The 22877-nt window shown below is 47.6% G+C and overlaps 1 protein-coding gene across 1 annotated transcript in view; it reads right to left on the bottom strand.

Moving 5' to 3' along the window:
* The window catches only part of LOC146622153 (regulator of G protein signaling 3-like), a 30283-nt gene that overhangs the window by 2997 nt on the left and 4409 nt on the right, over positions 1–22877 (bottom strand). The window contains exons 2-25 of the mRNA XM_085366985.1: positions 22223–22363; positions 21941–22148; positions 21397–21481; positions 21275–21325; positions 20808–20866; positions 20631–20725; positions 18806–18874; positions 17876–17954; positions 17667–17787; positions 15689–15948; positions 10992–11073; positions 10802–10907; positions 10608–10704; positions 9737–9994; positions 9016–9055; positions 8675–8925; positions 7771–7854; positions 4418–4529; positions 1973–2139; positions 1318–1825; positions 956–1179; positions 578–618; positions 403–501; positions 97–158 (exon numbers count right to left, since the gene is read on the bottom strand). Coding sequence (XP_085223111.1) covers positions 97–158; positions 403–501; positions 578–618; positions 956–1179; positions 1318–1825; positions 1973–2139; positions 4418–4529; positions 7771–7854; positions 8675–8925; positions 9016–9055; positions 9737–9994; positions 10608–10704; positions 10802–10907; positions 10992–11073; positions 15689–15948; positions 17667–17787; positions 17876–17954; positions 18806–18874; positions 20631–20725; positions 20808–20866; positions 21275–21325; positions 21397–21481; positions 21941–22148; positions 22223–22363 — 3299 coding nt within the window. The remainder of the gene's footprint in view (positions 1–96; positions 159–402; positions 502–577; positions 619–955; positions 1180–1317; positions 1826–1972; positions 2140–4417; positions 4530–7770; positions 7855–8674; positions 8926–9015; positions 9056–9736; positions 9995–10607; positions 10705–10801; positions 10908–10991; positions 11074–15688; positions 15949–17666; positions 17788–17875; positions 17955–18805; positions 18875–20630; positions 20726–20807; positions 20867–21274; positions 21326–21396; positions 21482–21940; positions 22149–22222; positions 22364–22877) is intronic.

Below are 22877 nucleotides of genomic sequence, written 5' to 3'. Positions count from 1 at the left end.
GCATGCATCAAGACATTAATCTAGTGGAGAGGCGTTTCTCATGCTGGCTCCTCCCCTTATTGGTTAAATTGGTTAAACACAAACAGGAAGTCTTACACTGATTGGACAGCAGGGACTCCAGACTCTCCGCCCACATTAGCACCTCCTTTGCAGACGGTCTGGAAAACAAAACAAACGCATCTCAGGAAAACCTGCATTTCCTCTAACATCCACCAGAGGCTCTGAAGTCGAGCTTCATTCAGACTGTGATGTCACCTCCACACCACTGCTGTTAGGGCAGAAACACCGACATGCTTGGCCGTGATCACCTGGAGATTTTACTCTGATTAGTTATGACCTGTGATAATCTGCTGCCTTTCCTGACCTGCAGGTGAGTCTAGTTCGGGTTCAGGTCCGAGTTACCTGTTATTTTTCAGCGCTTTCTCCAAACTGCTTCCATGGACACCAGCGCCATTTTTCCACATTCGCAGAAACGCCAGGCGGCTTCGAACATCAGCTGCTCTGAGGAGACAACGAGGACCAATCAGAGCGAGAGGAAACAACACCAGAAAAAACAACAGTGTGCTTGTTTACGTACAGAGTTTTCTTCTTCAGCTGTCGGTTTCTGGGTTCTCCAGCCTGAAAAACAAACAAAAACACTTTGTTAGAACCGAAGAACCCGAGCTGTACCGGTCTCTAACCCCAGGATCTTCCTCTGCACGTGTTCAAACCACTCCCACAGTAAATCTCCCTTTTACACTCGTCATTAACCTGGGCCTCAACCAATCAGCTTGTAGATTGTCTTATTAACGATTTGCACGTCTGATTTGATACCAGATGCCGTCCTGGTGCAGTCGCCCCGTTTGCCTGGGGCTAACTCTGACATGCAGCACAATGATCAACCTGCTGCTATGCGTTGTGTAGTCACATGACGCTGGTTCGCGGTTCTGTGGTCAAAGCCGGTTCTGGTCCCTACCTTGGTCCCGTTGAGCAGCATCAGCATTTGGTGCAGAGACCCCCCCTCTCCGGTCAGCTGCTTCCTCAGAGTGTGGGGGGAGGGGGCTCGGGAGGCGGGGCTCGAGTTGGGGCTGAGGTCAAAGTTCACAGGACGGGTGAGGCGGTGGATGGTGCTGTCGGACAGGAAGTGGGGCGATCGAGGTTCTCGCAGCAGAGAACCCTCGGAGAGCGAGCGACGTAGGACTGAAACAGGAGAAAATCCATCAAACTGGGAACGTTTCCACCTGCAGCGGCTCTAAACCAGCTTCATCCTGCTTACCTCACATCCTCCACTCCCCCAACTCAAGACTTTTGACTTTCTTTCAGAGCACTTGAACTCACCTGGTGGTCTGAAGATAAACTTCTCTTCCTCCTCGTCACGGTCACTCTCCTGGTTCATGTTGAAGTGGTGAGGGCTGAGCAGGAAGCCCCGCCCCCTGACACCACCCGCGTTCTCTGAAGTCTCTGAGGCACTCTCCCCCTCCCCCTGTTGCCGCTCCTCCACCTCCTCTTCCTCCCGTCTCCTCTTCCTCCTCTCCTCTTCCTCTTCTGCTCCTGCTCTCTCCTTCCAGATAGGACTCCTTAGAGTGGAGGAGGGACGGTGAGGTGAAGGGAGGAGCTGAGCTGAGGAGATGATGTTCCTGGAAGGTGGTGAGGAGGAGTAGGGAGAGAGAAGGGAGACGGGAGCAGGAGGAAGAGTGGAGGAGGAGAAGGGAGCACTGGGGGAGTAAGAAGATGGGGAGGGAGGTCTAAGGGAGTCACAGAGCGAAGAGTAAGGAGATGAAGGACAATAGAGGGGGTCAGACTGCCCGAGAGAGAGGAAGCCAAAGTCTGAGGGGAGGTCTGACAGCTGGGGGGAGGAGGAGGAGGAGGAGGAGAGGACTTAAATTGTGTGGGAAAAGCTTTGAGTATTTCATGTGTTTGGCGACCTCTGCTGGACACACGTGTGAACTGGCCCTCTTCCTGCTTTCTGTGACTACCTGGACAGGTGTTGTACCTGCTGGGTGTGTGTGGCCTCCGTGGTGACGAGCTGCAGCTGGATGTTATCGTGGAGACACAGGCTGACTCGGACCTTCTGCTCGATGCTGAACGCCTCCAGGCTGAAGAGGCGGCGGCGGCTCGGAGCGCTCTGCAGGAAGTACAGGTGGAGCGGCTCCGACAGAGCTGCCACACACACACACAGAGAAACGTCAAATGGAGAGTCCTCTTCACTGAATCATATCTGTTATTAATCTCTCTGTCTTCCACAGCATGTCTTTATCCTGTCTTCCTTCTCTCACCCCAACCGGTCGCAGCAGATGGCCCCGCCCCTCCCTGAGGTTTCTTCCTGTTAAAAGCAGTGTTGGGACTAACGCGTTAGAGTAACTACGTTATTATTGTGGTAACGAGCACGGTAACTAGTTATTATGCCAAAACCGGGAACGCGTTACTCGTTACTGGGATTTAGATAAGCTCGTTATTCGTTACTTCGTGTGGAGGCTATCGCGGAGCTTCCACAGATTCAATAACATTAAGTGGTGGAGGCCAGCAGGTGGATGAAGGAAAAGGGAGGCAGGAGGAGAGACCCGAAGCGGCTGCTGGTCCGAGTGTCAGGTGAACTGAAGTTCAGGTAAGAAGTTATGACCTGCAGTCTCTCTGGGTCAGATATGAACCAAGTTTAGGTGGAGTTTATTTTCGTTGTGCTGACTTTTTCGTACTGCGTGCTAGCTAGCATGATGGAGTTTCTATACAGCTGGGTGGTGCTATGAAGTTACTGATGTTGAACTTTAATAATTAACCTTATGAACAAAATAGAGTTTCCAACCGTCCCGTAAAAAACGGAATCATCTTGTATTCAGAGAAAATATCTTATTGAGGTGAAAAGGAACAGTTTGTCCCGGACTTCAGCTACAATGAAAAAGGCACAAAGCTGGAGTTATTCTGTGTTTACGCTGCACAGCTGCCTCTTCTTCTCTCGTTCTCTCCCCCTCCCTCTCCTGTTTCTACTTCAATCATGAAACTGATCAATGATCAGCTGATCGGCTCTCTTGTTTGTTTATCGCTCACTTTGTGCCGAAAGAGGAAACCAGCGGATGTCGCGCTAAACAACAGCAGCACGTTTAAGCTTGATCAGCTGTTGGTAGAATTTATTTAATATTAATTTCTAGTATCAGCTGATGTTTGCTGGAGCCACAGCTGTAAAAAAAAAGCTGCTGGTCATGATGGTTTGGATATGTGGTGAGAGGGAAACATGAAGATGAAAACAGGAGATGTCCTTACTGAATCATCAGAGCTGAACAGGTGATGGAGAAACAGGTTTACCTTTTAGGTGACATGGATGAGTTGAAGTTATGAACTGTTTCTGAGAGACAAATAACACCAGGATCCTTTTTTTACAGCTGACAGCTGGTAACTGTGCAGGGGCGGGTCTAGCAAAGTGTTGCCAGGGGGGCAGGTAGGGCATTAACAGGGAGAGGGGGGCACAAAGAAATACTTTTCTTTCTTATTCTCATTTAAAATATCTCACTTTTAATAAATAATTATCTGAATCTTACAACAAACGATTGATAGATTGATGCATATATACCATCAGAACAGTGCACATCACTGTCACAACAGTGTTTGTTTTCATTCAAAGGCTTTATGATTTTTCCTATAATGGCGGGCCGGTCTGTAGTCAAAATGCCCGGGCCAATTTTCTGTCCCAGTCCAGCCCTGTATGCAGCTCATCTGCAGTCTGGTGTTACCCACATCTTCCTATTCAGAAGCAGAATTTCCGAGTTCTGAGTACAATCGAAAGCACCACGACTGCAGTTTTTGTGTTGGATGTAAAAAGCAGGCTAGGATAGAATCAGGTGTTGGATTTCTCTCATGGAAATGCGCACATTATTTTTTCCTTTCTATTGGTGGCACAGTGCACTTGTGGCAAGTAAGCAAGCTAGAAGACTGGCTGGGTATCCAGTTACGGAAGCAACACATTAACAAGAGAATTCTGAGTAAAACCAAAGTTACTTTCCCTAGTAACTAGTTACTCTGAAAGTAACGAGTAACTTGAAGTAACTGAGTTACTTTTTGATAGAAGTAACTAGTAATGTAACTAAGTTACTAATTTAAAGTAACTTACCCAACACTGGTTAAAAGGGAGTTTTTCCTTCCCACTGTTGCCACAGTGCTTGCTCATGATTGTTGGGTTTTTCTCTGTATGTATTATTGTAGTGTCTACCTTACAATATAAAGCGCCTTCAGGCGACTGTTGTTGTGATTTGGTGCTGTATAAATAAAGTTAAATTGAACAGGTTATAGTGCTGTTGATACTTTACTTGGTCAATCAGCTGACAACGAACCAGGAAATGAAAATCAAATGTGGATTACAACAATGTGTTCTGACATTAAACAGAAACCTGCCAGCTGTAGGTTACAGAGAAAAACCGATGCTCAGAGATGACAGTGAACGCAGCATTACCCTCTCTGAGCTTCAATGTGTTCAGGAACACCGGACTCTGCAGGACGTTACAGCGTCCAGCTTCATCCTCTCTGGTAAGTAGCAGCAGGTCAGTGTAGATCAACACGGTCACCTGAAACACACACACACCACTGTCAGCACAATAAAATGTGTACTTGTAGTTCTTCTTCTCATCGACCTGTTTCTTCATTTGCACACAACACTGTGACCTTTGACCTAGGGCTGGGCGATATGACCCAAAATTCATATCTCGATATTTTTTTAAAGCCATAAAGTAAGAACAAAAAGAGAGTTCTTAGTCAAAGCTGTTTTATTAACATACAGCACAGATGTACATGAAAAAACTACTCAAACATAAATTATGAGCATTTATTAAATAATAATGCTCCATAAATAAAAGAAAACGATGTTGTTTTTGTGCATAACAAAGAGCTCACAATTGTGCAGTCAAAATGTAAACGAAAAGACGCTGAGCATAATAACAAAGATTTCACAATTCGTGACTGACAGCCTGGAGTTTGAAATCCGCTTCATAACCGTGTCTCTTAACAGGTGCCATTTATGGTCCTTATACACAAACAATACGGTAATATTATGTTGAAGCACAGTACGTATCACTCCGCGAGGCTCCTCGGCAGCCGTAATGCTCCGACAATCCATCAAGCTGCTGCAGCTCCGTAGCAAAGTCGAACTAAAACATTTTTTAACAGATTGCTGAGCGCCGTGCTCCACAGAAAATTGGTTCGCGGTCATCAAGCACAACCAGAATTCATACATAAGGCGTGCAGTCGATTTTTGAGAAAATGAAAGGATTTCAGGCCGTGCATGGCGTTAGCGTGGTTAGCTCGTTAACATGTTGACGCCGTCCAGCCCCACGCACGGGGCGATCCGCAGTAACTCGTTAACGGAGATTAACAAATTTCCCACGTGTGGGACTAATAAAGGTTATCTTATCTTATTTGCCGTGTCCATCTTGTCGCTGCCTGCAGGTGAAGCGATGGGGGAGGAGGGGGAGTTGTGTTCAGTGAAGGAGAGGCGAGGCCGAGTAACGTTGCGTAGAGACAAAAGTGGACGAAAGAGAGGCAAACTTGTGGTTCCACAACTATAATTATAACGTAGCATAGACTATATCGATATAAACGATATTGTCACATCTTATATCTCGTATAAAAATATATCGATATTTTTAAAAAACTGGATATATCGCACAGCCCTACTTTGACCCTGAGGTATGTCCTCAGAGTTCACAGACCATCACCGCCGTGTTCATTCTGCTCAGTAACAATGTTTAAATGCTTATAAACCATCTTCCTTTTCCTCATCATCAGGTCGTGTTTATGGACCGCCGGCTTCGCCACGCTCTTCCTGCACTAACACATGTAACTGAGAGTCGGAGGCAGAGCGACGTCTGACCTCCACCTTTACTGAAAGTATGAAACTAAAACACAGCAAATTCCCAGATGTGTGTAAATGGATGGGAGGAGGAAACTGATCCTGGTTCAGCTCTGAGGTCGGTGTGTCCTTCAGGATCAGGTTCAGTCTGCAGAACCAGACGTTTCTCAGAAACATCGATGGGAACACAACGACCAGCACTGCATTATCAGCCGTAAGGTTAGAATGGCTCCAGAAGCGCAGCCAGTGAGGATCGATAAGTGATATCCATAATGGAATCTTAATCGCTAAATTCTTATCAATTCCCATCAGCAAACCCATCAGTCCTCAGCAAACAGGAGATGTCCTCCATTTGTCTCCTCAGATATCCGAGGACACACAGCCCAGAGAGTTTACCGCTAACAGCTCTTTGGGAAACACCTTGTTGGAGTAAAAATACTATTTTATGTCAAACTGTGTTATCTTTGCATTTTTCATCATTTCAGCTAAAGAAATGGAAACAGGGTGATTGTGTGACAGGCTGTGGGTAACAGGTTTAAACCTTTGGAGACCTGAGAACTGAAACTCCAAGCACGACATCCCAGTGCACCTCAGCCTCAGCCTCCCAAACACAAACTCACCGTGTCCACTGTCAAGTCAGCTTTATTTGTATAGCATGTTTAAAGACATCAAGTGTCGGCCAAAGTGCTGAACAGAGGGACAATCTAATCAAATACAAGAAAGAATGAAGATGAATGAGGTAAATTATTTATCTCGTGATTAAACATCCACATACATACACACTTGTCTATACATGTGTATATATATAAGAGGGAGGGAAGACTGTTGCAGAGTCTCGGAGCGGCGGTGGAGAAAGCCTTCATCACCTATGGATTTTAACTGGGAGTGTGGGACCAGTAAAAGCATCTTACTGGAGGAACGCAGAGTTCGAGTGGGTAGGGGTGCAGGCTACTCGATCAATAGTGTGTCAGCCGCCCCAGGACCGCCTCTAAAGGTGTCTGTTTAGTTAGAGTTCCAGGACTGTTGGTGGTACTCAGGGCTGCATACGTGCAGTATATTTACAGGCAGTGTTGGGAAGGTTACTTTTAAAATGTATTCCATTACAGATTACAGATTACATGCCCTAAAATGTATTCTGTAACGTATTCCGAATACGTTACTCAATGAGAGTAACGTATTCGGAATACTTTGGATTACTTAAGATATTATCACGCTGTTTACAACTACGTGAATGTGATTTATTACTATTACTGAAGGGACTAATACGGGTTCGTGTCGGGCTGGTAGCTGAAAACGAGCTTTACTTTGTTGTCTGGATCAACTCTGCTTGCCAGAGACAGAGAGAGGCGTTGAAAGGCTGCTCCAACGGAGCTTATTGTTTCAGAGGAAACACGAACACAGCGTACAGTCGAGTCTTAACAGCTTACTTACAGCTGGGCTCATCAGGCGCTCTGTTTGGCTGCAGTGGTTAATATTATATTTACATGCTTCCAGCTCCCGTTTCTGCTCGGTGACAGCTCGTACTTTTCCTTTTTCTCCCTCCTCGCTCACAGACACATAACGGGTACAGCAGTCCATTCTCCCTGCAGCACGGACTACACTGCTCATCAGGCTGCATTCTGCCTGTTAGCTTAGCACAACAACAACAAAAAGGCGCTCTCTCACCCAGGAAACACGCAGAGAGAGAGCTTCACCCTGTAACCATGGCAACCGTAACGCTGCCGCCTGGAACAACAGAACGTAGCTGTCAAACAAACCCAAACAGTCCTGACCCGCCACAACATGAAACAGGGAAGTACCGCCGTGTAATCCATTTATTTCAACAAAGTAACTGTATTCTGAATACCACCTTTTTAAACGGTAACTGTAACGGAATACAGTTACTCATATTTTGTATTTTAAATACGTAACGGCGGCACATGTATTCCGTTACTCCCCAACACTGTTTACAGGGGTGTTACCTTTGCAGGCAGCAGGTCGGCTTGGTGCAGGATCATCTCTTCAGACATCAGCAGCGCTCTGTCTGGACTGCAGAGATCGAGAGGCTGAAACAACAACAACACACATGTAAACAAAAGCAAACCACACAAACACAAACACCGTTTTGCTCCTCTGTAGCTGACGGTTGCCCACTGTCAGTCGCCCTCCTCATTACTGTTATTTACCTTTGTTTATGCAAGTAATCCCCATGGAGACTCAATGTCCCGTTACAGGACAGACCTGTTCTCCTTATTTCAGACCATTTCAATTAAGTTCCCCGGCCCTCTCTGCCACACTTTATTCTGCCTTTCATACTGTCGTCACCGCATCTCCTCCTGTTTCTAAACATTCCTGAATTCAGCTTGGATCAAGTAAGGGGGTCCTGTATGCACGGGAGGACAGGTCCATCTGGGCCATGCTGTGTGAGAGAGGTTTTCTCTTCATCATTGTAGAGTCTCCATAAAGAGATCTGTAATGACTGTTATAATGAACAAAATAAAATAAAAAAAGGCTGTAACTCTGTTCTGGGTTAGAGCTTAATGGGGCGGATAAAGATCAGAATCAGAAGGGGTTTTATTGCCAAATGTTGAGCAGGTTTACAACATTAGGAAATTGCTGCGGTACTTAGTGCAAACATACTGTCAGACAACACTTAAATAAACATAAAAAAATAAAAATAAAAGTGCTAAGTAGATAGATAGATAGATAGATAGATAGATAGATAGATAGATAGATAGATAGATAGATAGATAGATAGATAGATAGATAGATAGATAGATAGATAGATGCTCTAAGAGTTTCTGGGTTTGTTCAGGACCCTGGAGCTCTGGGCACTGGATTTGTTTTGGTTCAGTTTAAAGACTCCGGACCTGGATTGGTTCTGACCTGGACGAAAATAGGGAAGATGACGGTTTTGGGCGCCATGGTGACGTAGGTTCCATATCCTGAGCAGGGCACATGTGACTGAACGATGGTGCAATTCTGGTAGTTGCCATAGTTTCTGGGCGGGGCCGAAGATGTGGAGGAAAGAGGTGGAGGCAGGGTGGAGATTTGCCTGGTAAAAGGTCTCTGTAACGACCCCAAACACGAGTCGTGGAGGACGTTCGGACCTCTGGGGCGAGTCTGGTACAGATGTCCTGGATAACCACAAATGACACGATTAAATAATCATAATATTTACGAGCACTTTGCATATGGATGAATAATATTCAGAGTGGAAGTCGTACCGATCGACCCAGTCCTGTCGTGATAAACTGGTTGCAGCAGCTGGAGAGGAAGAGAACATTTATTTGGAAACTGTTGATTTCAGCATCGTTCTGATGGTGCACGAACATCAGCAAACCAAACTACAAAATGATGTGCAGGTAAATATATGAATGCAAACAAAGACATAAAGAGAGCTTTACAGAATAATGATGGTTTCGATGTGGCGTTTACTCAGTCCCAAAGGTCAAAGTGTTTCACCTGAAACTGTCAAACTGACTAAAATATTCTCTTTCAACACAAATATCTGAGTTTAGCGAGACTCTCTAACTGGAATGATGACTGTACAGCGTCAGGGTATTTCCCATAAAAACAGCAACTTACTGTATTTACAATGTTTTTCATGAAACGGCAGCTTTTCACATTACGACTTGTTTTTTCTTCTTCTTTGGGGTTTTCCTTTCTTTGGTGAATCGATTAAACTCACTGCGTGTTCAAACCATCTGACATTTTTAGACATTGTCTTCTTCGTGCTTCACACTCAGACCGTTTTACGTTGGCCTGTCAGGTTGTCACGGGGCTGTCGGTCCCGGTCACAGATTCAACGGCTGCAGTAAGTCGATGTTCTAAACTTCAGTTCTGATTATTCTGACGTCTCTGCACAGGACCCTCAGTGCTGGAACCAAACACTGACAAACTGTGTTCTACTCCTTCTGAATACAGGCCCCGCCTCCTGACACTCACCTGCCCTTCTGTGCTGACAGGTGACAGGATGATGTAATTGTCTCCATTTGATGATGTCACACGTGTGCCCTTCAGGGTGGTGGTGTGAGGTGTGTACATCTCCTGGTCTTCCTCCTCTTCCTCTTCCTCCCTGTCCTCCTTTCTATCCCTCCATAGAGAACCTAGAGCTCCCAAACTGGCCCGGACCCCTGACCCCTGACCCCATTTGCGGTCTTGTTTGCTTTGGGTGGGGTTAGACAGCAACTTCCTGCCTGTCGTCTAGGAGACAGAGGAACATTAGCTTAGTGTAAGATCAGTTAATAAGCGCTCATTTGTCTGGCGAGCTGTTGTGAGGTCAATGATACAGAAAAGGAGAAGCACAGTGAAGTAAACATGAGAGCAGACATCAGAGACACAACCTGAAAACACAGAGTTTATATCAACCCATGTTCTTCTGATGTTCAGCTGTGAGCTTAACTAGCATGTAATGTTCAGCACTTGTTTTCTTGGATTGTCAGGTGATGTGTTGCTATGAATTATGGGATGGCATCATCTCCTCTTCTTTTACAAATGGTGCTACAGTGTCTCCTTGGCTAAAGGAAGGAATAAAGGAAGCACTGAAGCTCCCACACGGTGTCTTCCAGCCCTCACTGGTGGTTGTGCCAGAGGTTTCTTCCTGTCAGAAGGGAGTTTTTCCTTCCTGTTACCAAGTGCTAGCTTTAGCAGGTCTGACTGTCGGGGTATTATCGTAGGTCTTACGCTATAAACCTCGAGCTGATTTGGTGTTGTATAAGTAAAACTAAAATGAGCTGAATGAGAGCTCCTTTGATTATCTGCAGCTGTGATTATGACCACAGGTGCAGTTCAAATGGTCCTCACGCATGAAACTCACCGCGCTGTGTGTGTGTGGGCGGAGCATAGCGTCACATGCTGACCGGACCTCAGGTAAACTTCTCCACACCACCAACACAATCTGAGACTGACAGCTCCTGAGGAGACGCGCCACTGTTAGTATTCACAAAAGGCCAGATGTGCCCTGTGATTTACCTGAACAGGTGGGGTCACTCTGACAGGGGGCAGGGTTACCTGATGGCATGGGCAAGGTCGACGCACTTCCAGGTCTCTACAGGAAGCCCATTGAGCTGCAGGACCGAGTCTCCCTGACGGAGTCCAGATTGATGAGCCGGACCGCCTATGAGCAGTGAGGACAGCCAGGTGTTTATTACCTGTGAGTGAACGGGATGTCGTACAGCGGTCGTGGAATTGTCTTTCTCACCTGGATCTACCGCCTGCACTCTGACCGGGCAGTCAGAGCAGATGGTGAAACCGAATCCATCTTTTCCTCGAGCGATGCTCACCTGCAGGACAGTCAGAACACACCTGAAGTCAGTTTAAAACTCCACCTTCTCAGCGAGGCGTAGCAGGTCTGCTTTCCTGTCACAGAGCCCAGATTAAGTCTGGAGGAACTCCTTTTGTTCTCCACACATCTGAGCAAACTCTGACGATGTTTCACCTGAAGGTGAGACCCTACAGGTGACAACACTTTGGTGCACTGGTCAGTTTAGAGATTTGGGGTCATTTGGAAAAGCCAACCACCGAAGGATTTTTCTCTTTATGAGAGATCAGCAGGGAGCTTTGGTGATGATACGCAGGGTTAGGGTTACTCCTTTCCAGGAGATTTTATTTTCCAATAAAAGCAGTTGAAATCTTACAGCCCGCCTCTTTGAAGGCTGATTTCTTAAAATGACACGTTTATTCTCAGAGAGCCGCTGAGGAGTCGATTATGGAGCCTTCTGTTGGTTTCAGTATTTTGGATCAAATTATCACCTTGCTGTTCTAAAACGTTTGTTCGGTCGTGTCATGTAAACATAAACTGTGAGGGTAAATGAGCCTGCAGTGAACCTGTTCGTTTGACTCATGTATGCTGTCCTGTGCTGAGTTACCGGCGTGGTCACTCTGTTATTGATGACTCATCACCTTAAAGTTTCTTCTCAGGATGACTGAGAAGCTGTCGTGTAGGACAGAAGGCTGCTGTCAGGTCAGGTTTGTTCCTGCTGTGATGCTCTCAGCCTGCAGGGCGCACCGTGTGTTACTCCACGGCCCTGTTGACCGAGGCCCATTGGGCCATGTTTGGTGGGGGTCTCCAAGTGGTTTCCATGGCTGTGTAAACAGAGACGGCGCAAGGAAAGGTCGCCTCGTCCTGAGAGTTTCCTCGCCACAATAGAAGTTTAATGTCCCCGACTTCAGACTGACAGGCTGATATTAAAACTGCTGCAGGGGAACCAAGAACAGCGTCGGGGTGAAGGTATGCAAACAGCATTTGTCTGCAGGTTCAGTCCTGCTCTCACGATCCCGCTCCTGCGCCATCTTCCTGCCTCTGCAGAGCTTTCAGGCCAAACAGGAAGTGGAATGACCAGGAATAGGAAGCTGAGCGTGCCTTTAACACAGCTTTGCATTTGTCTAAATCAACAATTTCCCCCGGCCTCCTCAGGCTGAGCCAAGTGGGAAAAGGAGATCAGAGGAGGTTAGAGAAGCTGTTTGAACATTTAAATACCAAATAATCATTTAGATTCATGCTCTGAGGCAGTGAAGCGGCCTTTTTAGACGTCCCACTGCTGTGGCGCTCTCGAATCAACAGAAGCGCACGTCAATCTGGTTTGAACTCGTGACAAAGAACCGAGAAACCTTCAAACTGTGAAAGGTGGACCTCAGGAGAGGGATTGTTTTCTGACTTCTAATTGGCTGAGGATGCAGGGCCGGTGCTCAGAGCTGTCCTGAGAAATCGTGGGACGGAGTTAAACCCCAACACGTTGGACCTCCCTTACCTGTCCACTGAAGGATTTGTAAACTGGAGCCAGTCAGACCATTTCTTTAATTACAACTCAGGACCAGGATGAGGATGGTGTCAAAGGTCAACTGTCTCACCTGATCTGTGCGGCTCTGGTTCTCAATGATATTTTCCATATGTGGGCCGAGGACAGGCAAACAGTAAAAGTGTCGGTCGGGGAATCGTCTCTTTGTCTGTTTGTTCACAGTCTTCACTTTTTAGGTGCACGGAAAGCCAGCATTCACAGACCCACCACGACTTTGCACACATCACACAGAACTCCTGTTCCACGTGCACCTGCTCCCAGTCACGGGGGAGCTGCCATGCACGCCCCTGAACCCTCTGCTCCACCCCTCCCCTGCAGCTGAGTCCCGAACCACACCATCACACTTTGTCTCCAACATTATAGTAACAGCTCTGCTCCGTATTAGCCGACTGACTTATTCTGCTCTCAACGAGCTGAAACTGAACCGAGATAAAACTCTGTTTTGTCTAAGTTATTCTCTGGGGTCAGAGGTCACAAAAATAAAGGAATTGCTAGTAAAGTTAGTAACTAGCACAAAGAATTTGAGTCTGGGCTCATCGTTTCAGTTTATACTTTAGTGGTTCTGCTCTGCTTGTTCTCTGATGTCATCTGATGCTTTTGGACCAAACCGTCTGAGGTCCAGCTCTCCATCACTGGTAGCTCCGCCCTCCGCCCTGCTCTAACAGAACGAACTTCCTGTTTCATTCAGTAAGACCCGAAACCAGCACGTGAGACGCTCCGGTTACACAGCACACACACAACACAGGACACTGTGGAGCTTTTCCCAGGAACATGACACACATCCAGGCGTGACATCAAACTGCACAGCCAATCAGGAAAGCAGTTTGCTTTCTGCCATTTTTGTGGCGAACTGAGCTTCCTGCGATTGGCGGTATTGAATACCGATTATCTGTCACACTCTTTTAAACAGACAGAAACAAAGAAAACTGTGCTGACCTGGATCCAAGAACCTGAAACAGCTTTTAGTCTCAGAGCTGCTGTGATGCATGAAATGTCCCAGTCAACATCATCAATAAGCACAGAGGTCAAGACTGATCGATGGAATCAATAATCATAGCTTTAGACCTGAGGCAGGTTCTGTCCGATGCAGACGCGACACAGACGGTGGATGGTGTGCATGGCAGCAGGTCAGAGTTCGAATCCTGTGGATCCACCAAGTGGTCCTCAGCAGAGCTGAACCAAACCAGGATGAAGATCCAGACCAGGTCCGAGTCCAGCGTGCCGATCGAGGTAAACCCGTGTGAGCGCGTAGCAGAGGCTCAGAGGTGAACTGGATGTATGTGTGTGGGAACCAGCACACAGAATAATAGCAGGAAACTCACACACTCAGGCACACAAAAACAGTGGATGTGTCCCTGTGATAACACGCACACACTTCCTGAGCACACACACTCGGGCTGACGTGTGTTTGTGAGGGCTTTGACACATCGTCCCACTCCTTTTTCAGGCAAGTTTTGTTTTTTGTTTTGTGTATTTTATGTTCAATATAGGTATTTGTTGTGCCTGAAAATGAATAAATAAATGAATGAATTAGCAATCTTCTTAAAACATAATCCACCTAATCCCACCCTCGTTATTTTCCTTCCCTCCCTCCTCCCCAAACCATAAAAATTAAAACATACCGGGGCGATCGTGGCTCAAGAGTTGGGAGTTCGTCTTGTAATCGGAAGGTTGCCGGTTCGAGCCCCGGCTCGGACAGTCTCGGTCGTTGTGTCCTTGGGCAAGACACTTCACCCGTTGCCTACTGGTGGTGGTCAGAGGGCCCGGTGGCGCCAGTGTTCGGCAGCCTCGCCTCTGTCAGTGCGCCCCAGGGTGGCTGTGGCTACAACGTAGCTGCCATCACCAGTGTGTGAATGTGTGTGTGGATGGGTGGATGACAGGTTGTGTAAAGCGCTTTGGGGTCCTTAGGGACTAGAAATGCGCTATACAAATACAGGCCATTTACCATTTACCATTAATGTTTTCCCAAGCTCCTGAATCTGAATGCGAGTCCTCTGAAATCTGCCTGAAACACCCACAAACACCAGCAAACGTGTACAAACACCCACAAACACCTGAGAGCTGGAGCTCTGGTTGCTCTGCACAGGAACAGAGGACACACTGTGTTGGACCTCATGTTTCGGATGTTTCTGAGGCTGGGGTCAGAGAGCAGCTTGTGACGGTTACAGAAGCAGCTTCACTCCATAATTCATCACATGAATGTTTGATGAGCCTCTCAGAAAAACAGTAAAACACGAGGAGCCTGCGAGCAATCGGAGCAAACAGGACCACGATGCTCAGAATAACCTCCATCAGCATTATTCATCCTCTCTGAGCAGGACGCGCTCCATCAGCAGCTGGTTACACTGTAAGTAACGCTTCACCCACCGGTTAGTGAAGTCACATCTGAAGACCCAACAGAGACATGTCAGGTCTTCTTTCAGGAAGTGACCATATTTGGACAAGAGGGCAGAGTGCTTTGTTATCAGCTAATCCTAACTGTACTAGACTGTGGAGAGCATCTTACTGTTAATTAGTATCGAAATCCTTGAATTTCATTCACCAAAACTGAAGCTCCGCCTTCTTGGGGCGCTCAGTACAGTGACAGCAGCCATATTATCGGTCACATGATGTCATTAAAAAGCATGATGCATAAAGTTAAATGATTAAAACTAATAAAACTAATAAAAAGTTTTTCATTTGATTCAGATTTATATGATGATTATGGAGAAAAAGTAGAATTGGGCTGAAAGGTCTGTTGCTTTATTACGTATTCAGGTTGTGTATCATGTTTTTGAAAAGTAACTATGTAACTAAGTAACTAATTAGTTTTGAAAATAAGTAACTAATTAGTTACTAATTACTTTTCTCAAGTAACTTGACCAACACTGATTGGGACTAGTGCTGCTTCTGCTGGACGGTAGAGGAACTGCAACCTTCACACACTGTCGATCAGATAAACCAAACTAAAGTTACAGTTACTCTCTGGTGACCAACCAACTTCTTAGTTGTCTGTTGCGTTACGTTCAGGAACAGAAGGAGATATGGTCGCTGTGAACATCGCACCTCCACCTCCTCCTGGTGCATGTTTAACGGCGTGTGTGCGTGTACGCTGACTCACCTCCATTCGCTGCATAGCGCTGCCGTCTCGGCCAGCGTACTGCTGGCTGGTGTTGGTGTACAGTGTGGAGGCATGGCTGCTGTAGCTGGTGACCTCAGAGTGGAGGCTGGAGATCAGGTCTTTTGGCCCGCTGGTGCTGGTGGCACTGGTGGAGGTGGACTTTGTCAGGCTGGCCGTGGACGCACCGGTGGAGGAAGCCGCATCAACGATGTGGTTCAGGTCAGAATCAGGGGTGGAGTCCGGAGTCCTCCGAAGGTCTGCTGCAAGCAGATAACCACCATCATCATCATCATCACCTGCTGCATCATCCCACGACCACGCCGCATTCTTCCAGAACATCTCGGCTGTCCTCGGAGCAGACTGAGCACACCCAGGACACCAGCAGAGACCCAGGTACGCTACAGGTAAAGGGGTATGCCCGGGCTCACAGAGCTGCTGCCACACTGTAGGATTTGACCTCGAGACCAACAAAACGTATCATGTGACACAGAACGGGGCTGAACAACAAACAGCTGCTGCAGGCAGACCGAAGCTGCTTCTTCTGTGGTCCCGCGCTCGCTCTGTGCAGCCCGGCGAACCACAGTCAGCCCTCAGTATGATGTCAGAGAGAGAGAGAGAGAGGGACATGAGCACAGAGGTATTGTGAGGGTCACATGGTTAGTGGGCTGCTTGTCATTACCATGGTAACCATGTGGACCCCTGGGGATGAGTGAGAGAGCAGGAGTCACTTTTAATCTATATCAGCCCCCCACCCCCCAGCCTCTATAAATAGACGAATGTATGGATCCACACACGGGCAAGCAGCTGCTTACGGCGCCGTCACCACGAAGCCCGACTTTTAGGATTCAAGCGTTCCTTCTTGATAAAGCAGTTGGTGCTGGATCAGGTGGCCCTGCACCCTCCCTTAGCTACGCCTGGTGGAGCGTAGCTGACAGTCTTCACTGACTCTGTGTCATTGTTGGATCGACCTCACAGCAGAAAGCGCCCTGAGGCGATGGCTGCTGTGATTTGGCGCTGCATAAATAAAACTAAAGCATAACGGTAGATGAAGACTTCACGCTGCCACAATCGCCAAACATCAAACACGCAGATCAGACTTTAACAGCAGACCGGCCACAGTTGAGCTGACCTTTGACCTCTCCAATCAGGCAGGCCATCACACCTTTCCTGTTGGAGTATTATTTCCTCTCCAGGTGCTTCATGGATCACTCAGTCTCCAAATCTCGACTGAAACTAAGGCTACGTTGACACTGCAGGTGAAAGCACATCAAATCCGACTTTTCTGACCCTCTGCGACTCATATCCGATCATGGTGTGACGGTGTGAACGGCACAAATCCAATATTTACAAATCCGACCTGGGTCACTTCCATATGTGGTCCTGAATCCGATACATATCTGATGTTTTAGAAAGCGACTGCTGTTTGATGGTCACGTCGCATTAAATCCGTCTTTTACGTCCCTGACACAAGACAGACGCCGATTATCAGCGCCGGAGAAGACATCGCGAACGCTTCCTGTCCGTCCAGTACAACTGCTGGGAAGATAGCGTTGGAGAAACGTGAACATTTTATTTGTTCTGTATAATCTGCAGATTCTGACAGAAATCTGCAGCTAGAAGCTCCGCTCCTCTAAAACAGCAACAAGGATCATTATTAGGCCAAATGTAGATAACACAGTAACTTTATAACTTAAAGGAAAACTGGGAAACGTAAAGTCAGAAACAGTCAAACACTGTTTGCTCTGGGTCTAAACGTCGTGTGTGACGTCTTCTTTTGTGGCCGCTTTGAGCGTTCACACTAGATGTTGTTTTTTTAGTGCTATATAAATAAATTATGGGATTCACAACACCTGTCAGCTGACTCACCTGTAACAGAATGACATCATCAGACAGGTCACTGTGAAGCTCCTCCACTGACTTTCGGAAAGTTGCTTCACAATCACCGGGGTCACATGACCACGGAGGAGCCAATCCTTACCTCTGATGTCCACACACGCCTCTTCAGAGCTTCTTGTTGGTTTGCTTCTGTGTGATGTCACTCTCAGGTGTTTGCTCCACCCATACTCCTCCGCCAAGAGGTAGAACCAACCATTGAGGGGCTGTCATTCCAGAGGAGGCGGAGCCAGCAGGTTACAAAGTGTATAAACAGTCAGTGCGAGATTCTCTGCTGCGATTACTTTAACTCACCTCACAGGATGAGACGAGAGAGCCAATCCTGAAGCTCATACAGCCAATCAGCTGACTGCGCCTGAGGAGATGGACACACCTGATGAGTAAGACAAAGCACCGCCTTCAGGCCAGATAGTCTGCATAACCTTAGATAATTCAGGCCGTGAACTTTAATTGGAATGTTTAAAGTAAAACATTTGATTTCCTGTTTTCAAGAGCTCGGCGGCAGAAGAAGGTCACAGGGACGAGGATCCTTTGGCTGGTTTGTGTCCTCGCTGTCCAGGTTCAAGTGAAGCTTCTGGTTTGAAACCCTGTGACGCTGAATAACCGAGCTCAGGATGGTCGGCATGTTCTCGCCAAACACACTGAGCGTGCCCATCAGCGCTCTGTGTTTGCATGCTTCAGAGCCTCAGCTTTCTCAGTCAGTCATACAGATTTCATCTCTGTGGTGTTCTGCATGTACTAGAGCTGTTTCTTATATTTTGTATTATTTAAGTTCAGTCGGTTCTTGTTCTGATCGTCTTGGAGCGACCGCATCATTCTGGATCAGAGGACGGAGCAGCTCGGCCTGTTTCTGGAAGCTTTCTGAACCTCCTGCGTTTGTGGTTCTTCTCTTCATGCTCAGGTAATGAGGTGTCTTCCTCCTGGAGATTCTTCTTCTCTGGCTGGATGTTGTGACCATGGAAAGGAAAGACCCACACCTGTGCAGGTACCTGCAGCCTTGAAGCTGAACTCTTCCTCCAGTCTGGATGTTGAAACCTCAAATTCAAGCTGAGTCTGAACTTTTCATCATGTGACCTCAAAGTGTTTAAAAAAGTGTACCACGTGAGCCCCACTGCCACCATCAGGCCAGAGTGTGAACTGCAACATGTGTGGATGTCCAGCCTGAAGAGAACTGCAATCATCAGCAGCTCAACAGGTGAGAGTCAGAGTGATGTCATCACTCACCTGTTGTCAGCAGGTCGTCTGAACACTGAAACCAGCAACCTGCTCGGCATGAACTCTCCTCTGATCCACCTGAGACACACACACACACACACACACACACTGTAAACACAATGGAAATGCAAACAGTGTAAACCACATGTGTCCAACCTGAGGCACGCGGCTTGAATCAGGTGCATCACTCATTTAAGCCGGCCCTCCACAGGAAGAAGAAACAGGGTGTGCAATTCTGATACACGCTACAGTGCCCATGCAGCTTGGGGTCAGAGGTCAGCGATGCACTTCAGTGTGAGTCCAGACTTCAGTCCGAAACGTTTGAATCGACTTTAAGCAACAAAGGAACAGGTAAGCGATGAAGAGCAGCCGGAGGACATGCTCTCTGTCTGCACTTTGAACTCTGCTCACTCACGGACGCAAACATCCAAACGCGAGGAGATGAAAGCACGTCTGACCGTCTCCTCATCTCCCTCAGAAAAACTAAGCTCGAGCCTGCAAAGCTGCCATGTACAGACCCTCGACTGCCACGGCTGTCCTCAGGAGCACAGCCACATTCTGCTGTCTCAATGGTGGTGCTGATGGAGGTGGGTGGAGGGTGTTTTAGAACTGGCTGCTTGGTTAGTAGTTATATTTTCCTTCATTCAGGAGTGCAGACAAGTGTTGATGCTGTATGTGATTCCACTTAATCCATGATAACCACAATGTAGTATCCATGCATGTGCAGACGATGCACATGTGCACCAGGCTCAATGTTGCCCCCTCTCAGACGCAACACGTAAATGCATCTGGCAGTGCTGACATGTTGGGAGCCTCAGGTGGGTGAGCACAGCGCTGTGCATGATTATTAGGTACTGACACCTGTGCGCCACCATGAGGAGTATATTGTGTAAACTAGGATCGGCAGTGTCACATGATCTGCACTGACGCTCAGCACCGGTGCCCCCCAGGGATGTGTGTGCAGGCCACGGCTGTGCAGCCCCACCCAGCTCCAACAGCATCATCATCAGTTGTCAGGACAAGAACCTGCTGCTCAACATCAGCAACACCAAGGAGCTCGTGGGGCGGAGGCATTTACATCGAGGGGAATACAAGTGGAGAGAGTCGGATGCTTCGGGCTCCTGGGCATCACATCAGTGAGGACCAGCAGCTATGACGCTCTGTGACCAGCACAGCGCATCAGCAGGTCTGAGCTGCCAGCCATCCAGGACATCTACAGGAGGACGGCCCAGAGGATCTTCTCTGGTCCCAGCCACCACAGCCTCACGCTCTTCATGAGGAGCGTCCACACCCACAGCAGCAGGGACAGTTTCTACCCACAAGCCATCAGGACATTGAGCTGCTGGAATATTGGACAGTTTATATTACACACTGTACATGTATGTGGCACTACCTCTGCACTACAGTTGCTACAGTATTTTTAATATCTGTATTCATTGATTTTACTCTTTTTTATTAAGAATTTCATTGGATGGTTGCAGCTGTGAAGAGCTAAAACTATTATATTGGAGCGCTGACTGTACGGGGGCGAGGCTCGCGAGCTGTGAGCCAGCCTGCCTGACAGCTCATGCTCTGGTGCAGGTAACGGTGATGTTCGTACAGCTGAAGCTGCTGGCTGCGGGAAGCCTTCTTTGAAACCTCCACACTGGATCAGACTGTAGGTAAGAACTCAGGACAGGAAATGGCGTGATCCAGGATCTTTCAGTGAAAGTTCATTTCCAGTCTGACCCCAGACTGGAACTCCTGCAGCAAACTCTCATAGCACAGTCGAAGGTGTCCTGAGTCCCAGCGCCGTCTCTATAAGTGTGCGATTAGAAACCTTTGTGTGACTCACAGCTTAAAGCGGCGCTCGTATTTTGGGTTCTTGTTGTTGTAGACCGTGTCAGTTTTAATCCTGATGCTGCGTTGCAGGTCATAGGTCAGGGCCAGCTGTGAACACATGCACAAACAGGTCTTTGATATTCGACTGTCGCAGTAGCAGCTGATCAACTTACTGACATCACATCCTCACCTTCACATAGGAGTCACATGATCTCTGGGATTGTCCCATCAGCCCTCTGGCCTCATGGACTGCAGACAGAAGAGAACAGGCTGACCAAACGAAGACGGATGAACGATTGATCACTGGAACACTGAGCTCCAGGACAGGAAGTCACTTCCACAATGTGCCGACAGCAGCGCAGTTACAGTTCAGCCCGACAGCAGAACGCCTGATTTATTACAGGATAATATTTATTTCCATAAACATAAACTCTGCATGTGAATCTGTCAGAGAACCTCAAAGAGTAGGAGAGGCAGCCATCTTTGTTTTTAGCTGATCAAACACTGTAAGTCTGAGTCTCTGCTTATCCACCCGTCGTCCACACTTAGTCTGACTTTTTACTGGGCTACTCTGAGGTTCTACCTGTGTTTTAATGATTATTCTATTCTATTCTAACTGTCAGAAGGTCTCCTCTGATTGGCTGCTACAGCACTTACTGTGAATGATCAGCTGTTGCAGCTCTCTGGTGACTGACAGTCGCAGCTGACCTACAGAGAAAGGAGACAGCCGGAGTCAGTTGCAGATTTAAATCGATCGATCATTGATCGATTGATCGCACCTCTGCCTCTGAACGCAGACGGCTGGACCTTCTTCCTCCTTCTGGTCCTGGTCTCAGGAATGCTCCCCATGGACCCGGGTCTAACCTGGGATCAGAACATGGATCATTCTGAGCTGGTCTCGCTTTATTCTTACTGATCCTTTGCAGCCAATCAGAACTCTACAAATTTCCCAGAAACCAACGAGGAAGCCCCGTGCTTCCTGACTGCCACCTTTAGCAGAGGAGACGCTGAACCGTGCAGCACAGTAAGAATAAAAACAAAGACACAAACTGTGATGACGCCGCCGCGAAGGACCAGGCAGATATATATCATCACTGCGTTGTCATGGCGAGTGCTTCCATTTACTTTTACTTACTTTCATTTTTAAGAAGTAATCAGAACAAACATGAACTCTGAAGTTTCATGTAAACCTTCATTTTGTTGTTTCTGCTAAGGTTGAGCTTACGTTTCCATGGTAACCTTGTGTTTATGTTGCGGTGCTATGAACTCTGGGTATCGTAGTAGAGGAAGTCCTGGACAGAGCCTGAACCCTCACAGACCCACCTCGGACAGGGTTCTGACCCATGTGCTCTGGGCTGGTTGCTGGTCCCGCTGTGGCTCAGTCAGACCCTGAACCGGGTCTAATCCGCTCGACCCAGTCTGAATCCGGGTCTTCCTGATTAGAGCCACTCGGATTTCAGCTCTGCGGATCTGGATCTCGCTGCCACACCGAAAAACAGAAGTAGGTGTGAACTGGTTTGTGGTCTGAGCCCTGTAACAGTCAGGCTGTTAGAGTCTGCAGTGATCGATCGATGACTGATCGGTGATTCTTTGTGACTTCCTCACCCTCTCCGGTCCCTTCTCTTCCTCTGCAGATTATCCCGAGGGTCTCTGTTCTCCTTACAGTCTCCTCTCCTTCCCTCCCCCCTCTTCCTGAATGGCTGCTGGGCCTCCTGGTGCAGGTGGAGGACAGCTCCATCACAGGGCCTACAGGAGACAGCAGAGACGATTCAAACCACCAGTCACCTGTTGGCCAATCACAATCATTCTCAAGGTCCAATTGCTCCGTATAAGGAAACGTGTTGACCGTAGCACGGAGGAAACGGTGAAGGAAGTGGAGCAAATGTGCTCGAGGACAGGGACGGCAAGAAAAGAAGATTTTACAAAGAGTCCAACAACAAAAATTGTTCAAAGAAAGAAAAGAAATAAGTGACGGTCGGCCTGAAGTAACGAGGTGAAGATCGTTTCCCTAGACACACTCGGCGCGGCTCGAGGGAAAACTACTAGTAGGTGTAAAAACTACTACTACACCCAGAGGATTTAAGAAACTCCACCCATCATTAAACTGAGCTCAAAGCAGAACATATGAGCTCAGTCTGACGTGACGCTGAGCACGCACACACGCACACACGCGCACACACGCACACACACTCAAACACACGCACACACGCACACACGCGCACACACGCACACACGCACACACACGCACACACGCGCACAC

This window comes from Diplotaxodon limnothrissa, linkage group LG12 (assembly GCF_057381915.1).
Source record: "Diplotaxodon limnothrissa isolate DT_005_m linkage group LG12, D_limnothrissa_male_GT1.1, whole genome shotgun sequence".
NCBI classification, from domain to species: Eukaryota; Metazoa; Chordata; class Actinopteri; order Cichliformes; family Cichlidae; genus Diplotaxodon; species Diplotaxodon limnothrissa.
This window is presented reverse-complemented; position numbering and strand designations above follow the sequence as displayed.